Below are 12,982 nucleotides of genomic sequence, written 5' to 3'. Positions count from 1 at the left end.
GTGTGATGGGAGGGGTGGGTGAAATAAGACAGCCAACGGATGGGTAAGGAGGGAGGAAGGAAGGAGGAGAGAGGAAAGGAGACAAGGGGGAAGAAGACAGAGGAAGACAAGAGAAAGGACAGCAGAGAGTAATGATGATGAAAAGGATGATGCAGAGGAAATGAGGGACATCAGAAAAAGAGAGAGGGGGGGGCAAAAAGGGAAAAGAGAGATAAATCATCTGTGTGATAGAGAGCTTTGGTCAGAAAGCTGCCAGACCTCAGCAGCTTCTCCTCTCCTCCTCTCTCTCTGATGATGGAGACCCTGGAAGGAGGTGAACTCTGCTTTCCACAGCTCCTCAACACTTCCTGCAGGAAGCAGATGCGTCCTCACTCTGAGGCCATGCTCCTCTACATTCTGCTGTCCTCCATCTCTCTGCTCACTGTGGCTCTCAACCTGCTGGTCATCATCTCCATCTCCCACTTTAGGTGGCCATTGATTTGGCATATACAAATCTTTATAGAACTGGTAGACTTATAAAAACAAATGGCTCAAAGACTAGAATAGAGGTACTGTCACATCTTGGCCATTGATGGGAAGAGAGAAGTTGCTAAATAATGTTTTTGTATTTTCATAATGCTTGATATCTGCTATATGTAGTGATGATATATACTACTGATACTACAAATATTAATGAATATAATGCTTGCTCTTTTTATACACTTTTACAAAAAAAAATTGCTCATGGACTAGAACAAAGATACTGTTATATCTTGGCCTTTGATGAGAACAGTCAGATTGCTAAATAATGCTTCTTTGTATTTAATGATACTTCATATCTGCTATAATGCTCCTTTTTCTCTCCAGGCAGCTCCACACCCCCACCAACCTCCTCCTCCTCTCCCTGGCTGTCTCAGACTTCCTCGCAGGCCTCCTGATGCCAGTTGAAATCCTCCTTGTGGGGTCCTGCTGGTTCCTGGGTGACCTCATGTGTGCTTTGTCCTTCTTCGCTGTCTTTACCATCATCTCTGCCTCAGTAGGAAACATGGTGCTCATATCAGTCGACCGCTATGTGGCTATTTGTGACCCTCTGTGTTACCCCACCAAAATCACTCAGAGAAGAGTTAAAATATGTGTTTGTCTGTGTTGGGTCTGTTCTGCTTTCTATAGCAGTCTGATTCAAAAGGATTTCCTGGGACAACCAGACAGGTATAATTCCTGTATTGGAGAGTGTGTGGTTGTCATCAACAACATTGCAGGAGCTGTTGAGCTTGTTTTGACCTTTATTGTTCCCATCACTGTCATCATAGTTCTGTATATGAGAGTATTTGTGGTGGCTGTGTCTCAGGCTCGTGCCATGCGATCCCACATTGTGGCTGTCACACTCCAGCGTTCAGTGACTGTAACTGCTAAGAAATCTGAGAGGAAAGCAGCCAGGACTCTTGGTATTGTCATAGTTGTGTTTCTAATGTGTTTCTGTCCATATTACTGTGTCTCTCTCACAGCCCAGGACAACATGGCCAGTGCTTCTTCTGAGACCTTTGTGGTCTCTCTGGTCTATGTTAACTCTTGTTTAAACCCAGTGATCTATGCCTTTTTCTACCCCTGGTTTAGAAAATCTATTAAACTGATTGTTACACTTCAGATACTGCAGTCTGACTCCTGTCAGGCCAACATACTGTAAAGAGAGGCTGTGGAAGGATTTAAAGGAGCCCTTCTGTCAAGGAGAAAATGCCAGAAGTCTGCACAAAAACAAAACAAAAAAAAACATGCTCCAAAACATGTTTTTTCTTTTTTCTTATATTCTGTACTTGATATAAATCTTTAAAAAACAAGATGTTTATCAGACAATCTGTGTCTACCTCTGCTGGACATTGTCAGTGTCAAATCTAGAATATACCCTGCTATCCTTTCATTGCTCATGTTGGCATTTACCTTAAAGGATAATTCTGTAGATTTTCTGCCTGGGCCTTATTTTCATGGTTTTTACCATGATGAAAATTGATTGTGTTAAAAGTTTTGTGATTTACTTCACTGTAAAGCTTTATTGTTTGTAGAGCATGCTGCTCTCCAATACACACCCAGGAGGGCTAAGACAATCTCCAACAGTCTCCAACAACACAGACTAACCTGCTCCTGTGTTTGAATACAGAAATCTCTGCAGCGATGGACCGTGAACTGTTCTCTTTGTTTCATTCACTACCATTGAGCAAAGCCAGCTGATATTTACTAGTCATATTATGCTTCAGAAATAGTACACATTGATCTTTTAAAGGTCCCATATTCTACACTTTCCAGTGTTTTATTTTATGTCTTGAGATCCATTCAAAGCTGTTTGTGTGGTGTCATGTACCAAAAACACTCTCAATCCATTTTCCAGCATCTCTCTGAGCCTTGCCAAGAACAGGCTGTTTCTGTCGCCGTGTCTTTAAGGCTCATTAATATTAATGACCCCTCTGTTCTGATTGGCTAACCATTTCAGGAGTGAAACGTGAGACGTGAGCCCAGCGGCTACAGGTAGGGAAAACTCTCCGGTAATAAACGATGACAACCGCTCAACCGCTTTGAAAAAAACACTTTGTTAGTCTATTATTTCTTACAGAAATGATAATGAGCGAACCTTTGTGACGCCACAAAGTTACGGAAGTCCAAACAGCTCGTTTAGAGGCTCGCTTTTCTAATATGGATTGTGTGGATTTAGATGGCGACCGTGCTTTTTGATACTTTCACCATGTTTAGATAAACCATCCAACTCCTTTATAATCAAGGGAAATCCCACAATTACACAATATGGGACCTTTAATGTGCTCAGTTTCCACAACAGGGACAAACAGGGCTAAACAGGGCTAGCCAGGATTTACTAATCATTTATATCACTGATTTGCCCTGAAATAACAAAAGTATAGTCTGCACACTATAAGCTCCCTTTAACAAAGACCACGCCTCAATGGAATCCAGTTTAAACAGTTTATTGTAATTTGTAATGTTGGGTGAATTGAAGGAACCCAGGGAGATGAGACTCAGGGTGGGGGCATTGTCTTAAGACTCCATCGTGTCCCCCTGTGGTTCCTATGGAGAAAGTATTGAAAAGACAGAAGAACAAGACGTTGGGGGGGGGGGGGGGGGGGGGGGGACGTGAGAACTGGAGCAAACGAGGGGGAGAAGGTTAAACAGGTATAAGTAGAGTTGGACAGGTAATTGGGGGAGGAGTTAGGCGTGGTCTTGTTCCTTAACCTGGTTAAGGTGTTAACCTCATTTATGATCATACTTTAATTACAACATCACATGTAACATTTCGAACCCAATGCTCTGATGAAGTATCGTCATAAAAGGAGCTAGTTCTTATAGTCCTGAGATATGCTGAGAAGATCTCTGCAGGCTGGAGAAGGGGGGGTAGGCACAGCGTGGGCGTTCCCACAGCATGTAGACCTCTGAAAGAAAATCCAACATGGTGGAGTCTCTGTCCTCTTGTGATGCATGATGCTAAGCTAATTTGGCTCCAAGATAGCTGATAAGTAGATAACAGTAGTGCCCTCCTCAAATGGCCTTGTCCCTACCAGGTGTACTGATCAGTCCAGCTGCCTGATCTGCGCCGCACATGCATTTGCCTGGGCAGTTTACGTTACTGTCCAACATGATCCCAACTTGGTTAATGTAACACCAAGTATGGATGTCTGCAGGCTGGATAAGGGGGTGTGGGCACAGCGTGGGCATTCCAACAACATGCGGTGCATTTCATTAGTCGGCCATCTTAAGTGCCGTTCCATTACTCTGGTAACTCAAGTGAACTTTCTGAGATCGACCCTTCAAGGGCCGAGGGAGCTACTCAACAACAATGTAGACTTCATAAGCGTATCTTACCCAGGATGCATTGTGATCGTCCGTCATTTCCAGTGCACGAACAGGTGATATACTGTATATAAATGTAAGTAAACAAACAATATTTAGAGGATTTAGACATATTTATGAAATGAACTCATCTGCAATATTTTATAATTATTGTTCTGTGTAAGTTTTATTACTGATTATTATTATTTATTATTAGGCCTGCTTAAGGGCAAATGCATTCCATTTCAAATATTCTGCTCCCCCTCATACTCCGCCTCCCTACTCTGCAAGGGGCCACTCGCGTGATGCATGGTGCTATGCATTACCGAGTGCCAAGGGGAAGTGAAGGAGGGCCTGTTAAATGACTAATGATGTACGGAGGACAGCACATCATTTTTGGTTTGAACAGCAGATGGCACTGAAGCACAAATGCATTCCTTGAATTTGGCTTTGCATTTCTGAGTTTTGAGTTTGCGTTTCTCGGACAGAGGTTTAAGGGGCGGATTGGTATCACAGTGCCTGCTGGGTAACCCTCGGGCTGAACAGCCACTCGCCCTCGCGTCATTTGGCTCACTCGGTAATGGGACTCCCTCCATTATGGCGGCGGCTCGAGGGAACGTGCAAATTCGAGGGTTACTGTCTAGGCCGAGTGTTTAGGGGCCAAAATGGGACAGGGGGAAAGAGTGAGAAGAGCCTAGTACTGTGGCAAAGAGCTTTGATTAGACTCACCTGTAGTGCATTTGCTAATCAGAGTGGGGGTTGGGGATAGGCTGTTCTCCTTATAAAAACCCTTTGTTTTGTGTGTTTCTGTTGGTTGGCTGGTGAGTGCAAAACAGCTCTCTGCGCCACACACACCAAGTTCTGTCTTTCAGTTCCTGTGTTGTGTCTATCTGTATTGTTTCTCTGTCCTATCCTGTTGTTGAGTTGACCTGGCTGGTGGAGGACATTCCCGAGTCCCGATGTGTGAAGTGGCTGCGGTGGAGAGCTGCTAGCTGAGAGGCTGGACAACGCATGCATGGCGCTATACGCTCCGAACAGTAAGGGATGTGTCATGATCTAAACCCCCCCTGCCATCGCCGTCGGTGGGGAAACTCCGGGCTGGCCATCAGTACGCCGCGGTTGATGACGTCTCTGGGGGGCTGTTCCAGAGGCGCTGCTTGGATCCTGACGGCTGACTTCTTTTATTTATTTTGTGGGGATTTGGTTCTCTTTGGGCCTTGAGAACCTATCCCCACTCTCTGTTTAAGTTGTTTGTCCTGTCGGTCTCCTGCCTCCTGTTCCCCATTCTTCTCCCCAGATAGAACTGGGGCTGGCAGTGTAGGCCAGGGCTAAGGGTGGGACCATTTAATGTGTGTTGGTATGCAGTGAGAACAAGGTTTACAATTTGCAGTGCTCCACTTCCTAGTTGCAGTGCCCTACCACTTGAATCTGTGTGCTCTACTCAATTTGCAAGGAAGTAAATAATTGTTTTAAACTGTTTCTAATAAAAAGGTATTTTTGTATTCCTGCTTGTCCTGCTCTTCTGTGTTGGAGTTGGTGCAGAGAAAATTGTCCTGTGTTGGGTGCAGTCGACAAGTCTGAAACTGTGACATGTACAGCAGTGGAGAGGTACATTGAGAGGTGTTGCACGACCAACTAATCAGTTTCCTCGTGAAAATGAGATATATATAAAATATATATATATATATATATATATATATATATATATATATATATATATATATATATATATATATATATATATATATATATATATATATATATATATATATATACTCATTTTCATTATATTGATTATGATTTTTATATATATTTTTTTTAATTTGATGAAGTAACTTCCATTAGAATTAGGAGAGCAAAATGATTTGGGAAGGGAGGAGAGAAAAGAAGATCGGGGGGTGAGAGAAGAGGTGAGGAAGTAGAGTGACAGCAGCGGAGATAATGAAGAGGATGGTGGAAAGGAAGAGGGACGTCCTCACTCTGAGGCCATGCTCATTTACATTCTGCTGTCCTCCATCTCTCTGCTCACTGTGGCTCTCAACCTGCTGGTCATCATTTCCGTCTCCCACTACAGGTGGCCAAAGATTTCTTCATATATTTTTACTCTTTTTATACACTTTTACAAAAAGAAATTGCTCATGGACTAGAACAAAGATACTGTTATATCTTGGCCTTTGATGAGAACAGTCAGATTGCTAAATAATGCTTCTTTGTATTTAATGATACTTCATATCTGCTATAATGCTCCTTTTTCACTCCAGGCAGCTCCACACCCCCACCAACCTCCTCCTCCTCTCCCTGGCTGTCTCAGACTTTCTCATGGGCCTCCTGATGCCGGCTGAAATCATTCTAAAAGGTGGCTGCTGGTTACTGGGTGACTTCATGTGTGCTCTATATCACTATGTAGCCTTCATCCTTCCTTCTGCCTCAGTAGGAAACATGGTGCTCATATCAGTCGACCGCTATGTGGCTATTTGTGACCCTCTGTGTTACCCCACCAAAGTCACTAAGACAAGAGTTAAAATCTGTGTTTGTCTTTGTTGGGTCTATTCTGCTTTCTATGGCAGTCTGATTCTAAAGGATGACCTGGAACAACCAGGCAGGTATAATTCCTGCTACGGAGAGTGTGTATTGGTTGTTAACTACATTGCAGGAGCCGTTGACCTTATTGTGACCTTTATTGTTCCCATTACTGTCATCATAGTTCTGTATATGAGAGTATTTGTGGTGGCTGTGTCTCAGGCTCGTGCCATGCGATCCCACATTGTGGCTGTCACACTCCAGCGTTCAGTGACTGTAACTGCTAAGAAATCTGAAAGGAAAGCAGCCAGGACTCTTGGTATTGTCATAGTTGTGTTTCTAATATGTTTCTCTCCATTTTACTATCCCTCTCTCACAGGTCAGTACACCTTGATCAGTGCATCTGAGGCCTTTGTGGTCTGGCTCTTTTATTGTAACTCCTGTCTAAACCCTGTGATCTATCTTTTTGTGGTCTTTTTCTACCCCTGGTTTAGAAAATCTATTAAACTCATTGTTACACTTCAGATACTGCAGCCTGACTCCTGTGGGACCAACATGCTGTAGAGAGAGGCAGTTGAGTAATTGAAAATAGACATTTTCTATGAAGGATCAAACATATTTGTTCATATTGTTTTTGAGTCAATGAATTCAACTGGTAAAAAACCTGGACAAATCAAAACGAGGATACAGAGTTTCACAGATGTGAAGGAGCCTACACCGCTCAGCAGTATTGAGGAGGCAAGTAAATGATCCAGGTTTAGTGTTTCGAAATGGCCACTAGGGCCAGATAGGCGAACAGTGAGTGAGTGAATGAATATGCAAGTGAGTTACCTTCTGGATCCATGAGGTAAAAGTCATAATGTCCACTAGACAAATTTTGGCTCCCTCTGCTATTCACAGTCAGTATTGCATTTAGAATATAACTTGCCATCCTTCTATTGTTCCTTATGGATTGACATTTACCTTAACATTATGGCCATTTAGGTGACACTGTTATCTGTACTTGCTTACTATAAGTGAGCAGTTACAGGTTCTTGCTCAAGGACACTTGGACAAGATATGTAGCTATATATGGACACACATTGGTTGCTGCAGATATCAAACCTGTGTACAATTGGAATTCATGTGCATTGCTTTTTACTTTTGATCATGTGTGGATCATCATCAGATCTAACATTATTGTCCCTTAGATTTGAATTAGAATAGAAATGTCTGATATAAGATGGAAAATGTAATATTATAGAAATGATTGAAATAAACGGTAAACTGTATATTTATTGTTTAGTACACGTTATGGTAGATTGTAATACAGAATACATAGATAGAATGTGATGTTATTGTCCATTACAATTGACATAAAATAATTATATTGTAAACCTGTGTTTGCCACACTTGGATACAGCTGTGAAAGCAGACAACTAGAATAAAATAGATGTGAAATACTTAAACAGTTTGTGTCTCCCTCTGCTTTTCATTCTCAGTACTACAGTGCCTTTGAAATTTTCTGGGGGTGTAGAACAGGGGTTCCCAAAATCTTTCATATCATGGACCCCTAAACACATACACATCTGTGGCATAGCCCACACATTTTCCACTGAAAATATTGCATGAATAAAGCAAAATATTGCTTTGGTGAAAATTCATACGTCTAGATTTGTAGTGTTCGTAGTGTAGATTCACAATAAAAATAATCTTTGAGGGATCTATGTATACTGTTTGATGCAATATATTCCCAAATAAATGTATGTAACAGCCTTTTCACCATTGGGCCATTTTATTTCACGGAAGTCCTCATAGAAATGCCTTTTCTTTTTTTCAAGTTCTACTTATTTTTTGCCTTTATTAGACAGTTGAAAGTAGAGAAAGGCAGGAAAGATTGGGGGAGAGGCATGACATACGACAAAGGTCCTGGGCCAGACTTGAACCCAGGAAGTCGCAGTACATAGTACACGCCCTAGCCCACTGAGCCACCAGGACGCCCCCGTGAAGTAGTGTCTTTTCTCATTATCTAATGGGAAATCGATGTTTGATGGCTTAAAAGGGCCCTTCTCAACAAGGAAATCCACAGTCTTTGAGTCCAGATGCACAGACCAATTGCTGGGATCAGAAAGCAAGTAGGAAGACTTAGTTTATGTGATCTTGTGTTCCAAATTATCGATAATAACAAATGAACTTAATTAAATTTACAAATAGGGCTGGGAACTGAAACTCAGTACCACTTTGGCACTGGTTCCCATACGACCGGTAGCTACCAGACCAAATCACAACACAGATTTCAGTGCCTCATTTCAGTGCCACTTGAAATGCCTGAGCTGCCGATTGAAATATCTGCCCTCTAGTGCTCCGAAACGGAAGTTACAGGAAACAGAAGCAGCCCGGTGCCATTACAAACCTCCCCAACCCTTATATACAAAACAGCCTGCCAAGCCTTCATCAGACGGCTGCTCCGTGGCTCAAACTGTCACCCTTTCTATCATGTAGGAGGTACCATCAAAGATCCAATAAAGTCTTTCGTTTTACAGAAATGCAGCTTTCAGGAGCTGGGAACTAAAGCTAATGCTAGCTCGCTGATGACTCCTGCCCGCTGCTGCACGCACAGTTCACGCAGCCCTTCAGAATAGAAGTCCCTCAGCAATATACCAAAACTACAGACTGTAAAAAAAGATGGACGTAGTGAGTGTGGCGTCACCCATAGGTTTCTGAACGTTTTGAAGCCAAAAGTTGGGGTTTACGAGTGCCGCCATGTTGACATTTTTTGGAGCCGAAGCAGCCAGAGTGAAGCCAAGAGTTGACCTCAATGCCGTTTTTATAACCGTTATATCCCGTTAATGATGCAATTCTTTTGAAAATCGCCATATGGACACATATTAGAAGAAGGGAAATTAGCTACTGAGACCATAACCTCTTGTCTTGATTTTTCCATGCAAACAGTGCGGCTATGATGGGGCCCTAGAAGCCGCAGCGCCCTGTGCCAATGCACTATTCGCACAGCCCTCGTGATGGTTCTGGTGCATACATGTTGAAAGTATGTGTTTTAGTCACTTTTTGAATTCAACTGTTGGAGATTGCATTGGCCCTTTCACTGATGACAATTGACTCAGTTGCCCCCTTAACCATTAGAAAATGTAGCTTGAAGAAATCAGCACCATGGGTCACTGAAACCACCTAGCCAAAAATCGATCTGCAGAAATTTGGAAAGCAAGTGCTGTTCGACCAACTTGTGATCTTTTGCCTTGCCTGGGATGACAGTATATTAAAGTACAAATGTGCCCTCGGAGCAACAAAAACTGCATACTTTTCAAAGTTAATGATACAAATAACCCTAGGTTCTTATGACACCATTGCTAAACTCACCCAACAAGACTAGGTAGACCTAGTGCAAGCAGGGCCTCTTGGCTTTCACACCCTAGTATAATACGTGTGCTGTACTGCCCTCTGCATTGTAGTGATATACTATAAGTGTGGTGGCCTGCAAAAACCTTTCACATGATTTGACATGTTTATTTTGTGATATTTTGATTTTGAGTTTTTTAATCTGTCATGTGTCTAAAAGTAAAAAGTGAGAAGAATGGCTTTAAACATTCCACAACATTCCATTTCCTCCAGTGGCATTCCACCAAGTTAGTCTACAGGAGAGTGTAAGGAAAAAACACACCAGCACTGAAAATAAATCCAATATGATTTGTTTTCCTCAACAACATAGTTGGTCATTTCCTTACAGCAATCTGAAATCATAGGATTGTCTCAAGTGTGTGTCTGTGGATGTGCTTTACACCTATCAGACACTTATCTATGTTTGCTTTAGTGGTGAGAAGGTAAACAGGAATAAGGCAAAAATAGAATGGAGTAACAAGTGAGGCTATCTATATAGTCAAAGTGAATTTGTTGAAATGAAAAGGGAACAGTTATCTGTGCCTTGTAGTAAAGCTTTTTATTAGTTTTTGCAGTAAGTTGTTGACATCAGTAACCGGGGAATAATGTGAGTGGATGTAGCGATCATCTTTCTGTGGCCATGACTGATGGATATCTGACACGACCAGCAGCTACCTGTAGCTTCGCTCATAGTAAGTGACTCTGTCCTACTGCTTGTTAGCCAACACTCCTAATGAGTAGTTTACTGTCATTTTGCCATCTGTTTGGCAGCTTGTGTTTTTTCCTGGACATTAGCTGTAACGTTAAGTTAGTAATGTTAAGTCCGCCCCTCTCATGCATCGGTTCACAAAACCACAAAAATAAATACTTGCCCTTTTGTTTTCTGAAAATAATTATTCACCATGATGTAACATAGAGATAAAAGTAACAAAATCACTCAAAATCTCAAAACGCCCGCAAAACTTGTTTTCGATCTATTTTGGCTCATTGCCAATAATGTGTAGAGGCGACATCCGATGGGTTCTCCCAGACCACCACATGTGGTTAGAGTAATTTTAAGGGTTCCTGCCTTGGAAGTGCGTGTAAACAAACATTTTGATATTCAATTCAATTCAACTTTATTGTAACGCTAACAGTGCTAACAACGCGATAGCACATATACCACCATAACTGAGTAGGTCTTCATGCCACTTCTCATGCAACTTTCAACAATGGGTAGTCAGTCAGTTAGCTACTTTAACTTTTCTAGGCCGGTCCCAGAGGCCCGGCAAAAATGCCCCCATCCACGGCACATCGTTTAGCGCCAATGACTTTATGGAATTTTTCTAATCATAAGGTTGACTTTTTCTGAAATGAGGTTATGGATCCATCCCACCTCCAGGCTGCTCTCCACCCTGTCATATGTCTCACTGTTGGTAATGAGGCCAGCTACATACTCTCACAATTTGAAACAATTTCCCTTGAGACCTTTACCAAAGTCATAATTGGCTCTAAATCTACCACTTGCATGCTAGTGCAATAATCCTTTTGACCAATTTCAAACCGGTTTTAGGTCTCATCCTTGTACTGAAACTGCACCCACCAAGGTAGTAAATGGTTTGTTGATTGCTATGGACTCTGATTTAAAGGAATAGTTCACCCAAAAACGAAAATTATTCAGAGGCATTATCTACTCACCCTCATGTCAGTTGACCATATAACACACAGCAGTGGCGAACCGTGCATTCTGGACCTGGGCCTGGTACCTCCCACAAAATAATCTCTTCAAAATCACGAACGAAAACCTACCATAGACGATGGGTACAACCACATAGGCCATCACCACAGTTTAGAGGATTCAGGAGAAAGCGAGGAGCAGAAAACATTTTTTTCCACAGAAAAGCTTTTTTCCACACATGAAAAAACACAACAGAGCCTGAATTATTTCTTTAAAAACCAAGCTCGAACTTCTGGTGACGTCACCAACCTGATGGCAGCTTAAAACAACGGTCTCCCGACATTTCAATGAAAAAAGCCCTAAAACACGATTTTAAACTCAACATCTAGGGTAATTTTTTAGCATGGCAGATGGGGCACAACTTTATTCTAGGCGACCCAAGAAACATGCAGCACAAGGAGAGAAACCAGACGAAGATGATGGGCGCAGTCGTAGCGTTTCTCCCGCTAGCATTCACCATGACACCCACCAAAACGACAACTGCTGGTTGCGGGCGCAGAAAATAGCAACTTGGAAATGTCTCAAATGATACTCAACGAGCTGCGAGATTTTCGGCGTGACACCAAAGAACAGCTCAAAGACATCATGGAAGACATTAAGAAAACCAACAAAAGACTAGATGAGGCTGAGACAAGAATTCAAGAGACAGAGGAGAGAGTACAGTCTAGCAAGGACATCATGACCGAGATGCTAAAGCTACAAGTCCAGCTCGAAGAGAGAATAACGGACCAGGAGGGGCGTTCGAGGCGTGAGAACATTAGAATATATGGGGTTACTGAGGGAGCCGAAGAAAATTCAACTTCCACGATTTCCTTCGTGGAAGGCATGTTAAAAGCTTGGACTACCACCCTCCACAGTTCTCCAGATTCTCCAGAAATTCTTAAACTAACGTGACAAAAAAAAGGTTTCCTCTGGCAGGATAAGAGAGTCAACATTGATCACGACTATGCTCCGGATGTCCTCAGAAAGCGCAAGGAATATGCAGAAGCAAAGAAGGTTCTCAAAGAAAAGAACATCAGGTTCCAAACTCCATTCCCAGCCAAGCTCCGCATGTGCTACCAGGGCGAGATCAGATTGTATGACGGCAGAGGAGGCAACAAAAGATATGGAGCAGAGGGGATTCCCAGTTCAAGTAATCAAACCCCCGGGACTCTGTTGGACCAGATTCAACGGATAACGTGGAGAACGAGGGGCCGAGGAGGAGGCCAGGGGCAGGGAGGACAAGGACATGTCTGGATCGAGCCTACCTACAGGGAGAAACTGTGAACCTTTAGACGACCAGAACCAGGAGACTGATTGATAACCAAGTGAGAGCAGAAATCTACTACCCCGCGAACTGTTCTTTTTCTCTCTCCATCTTGGACTGGCGATATGCTATTTATGTGACATTGTTTATTTGTGATTTCCACTTTCGTTTGAAGAACCTCTGGATAAAACAGGTTGGTTATTGTCTCTTAGCCTAATGTATAATTTCATCCAAAGCATTTGACATGTGCAGCATGCGTCGCCTAGCGAAAACACGATTTTAAAATAGGTCGGGGACTAAAGCTGTCATTTTGACACATG

The 12,982-nt window shown here is 42.5% G+C and overlaps 2 protein-coding genes across 2 annotated transcripts; both read left to right on the top strand.

The window, feature by feature from the left end:
• Positions 1-207: 207 nt before the first annotated feature.
• LOC139916947 (trace amine-associated receptor 13c-like) lies at positions 208-1,663 on the top strand. Its single transcript, XM_071905951.2, has 2 exons — positions 208-467; positions 847-1,663. The coding sequence occupies exons 1-2, from the start codon at positions 292-294 to the stop codon at positions 1,661-1,663; spliced, it is 993 nt and encodes a 330-aa protein (XP_071762052.2). The 5' UTR covers positions 208-291.
• A 4,132-nt stretch (positions 1,664-5,795) lies between these two features.
• On the top strand, positions 5,796-6,891 carry LOC144539916 (trace amine-associated receptor 13c-like). The gene is made up of 2 exons (XM_078286241.1): positions 5,796-5,881; positions 6,069-6,891. Exons 1-2 carry the CDS (start codon positions 5,796-5,798, stop codon positions 6,889-6,891), a joined length of 909 nt encoding a protein of 302 aa, XP_078142367.1.
• Positions 6,892-12,982: the final 6,091 nt, after the last annotated feature.

This window comes from Centroberyx gerrardi, chromosome 10, assembly GCF_048128805.1.
Source record: "Centroberyx gerrardi isolate f3 chromosome 10, fCenGer3.hap1.cur.20231027, whole genome shotgun sequence".
NCBI lineage: Eukaryota > Metazoa > Chordata > Actinopteri > Beryciformes > Berycidae > Centroberyx > Centroberyx gerrardi.
The sequence above is the reverse complement of the archived record's forward strand: the minus strand, read 5'-3'. Positions and strand labels throughout refer to the sequence as shown.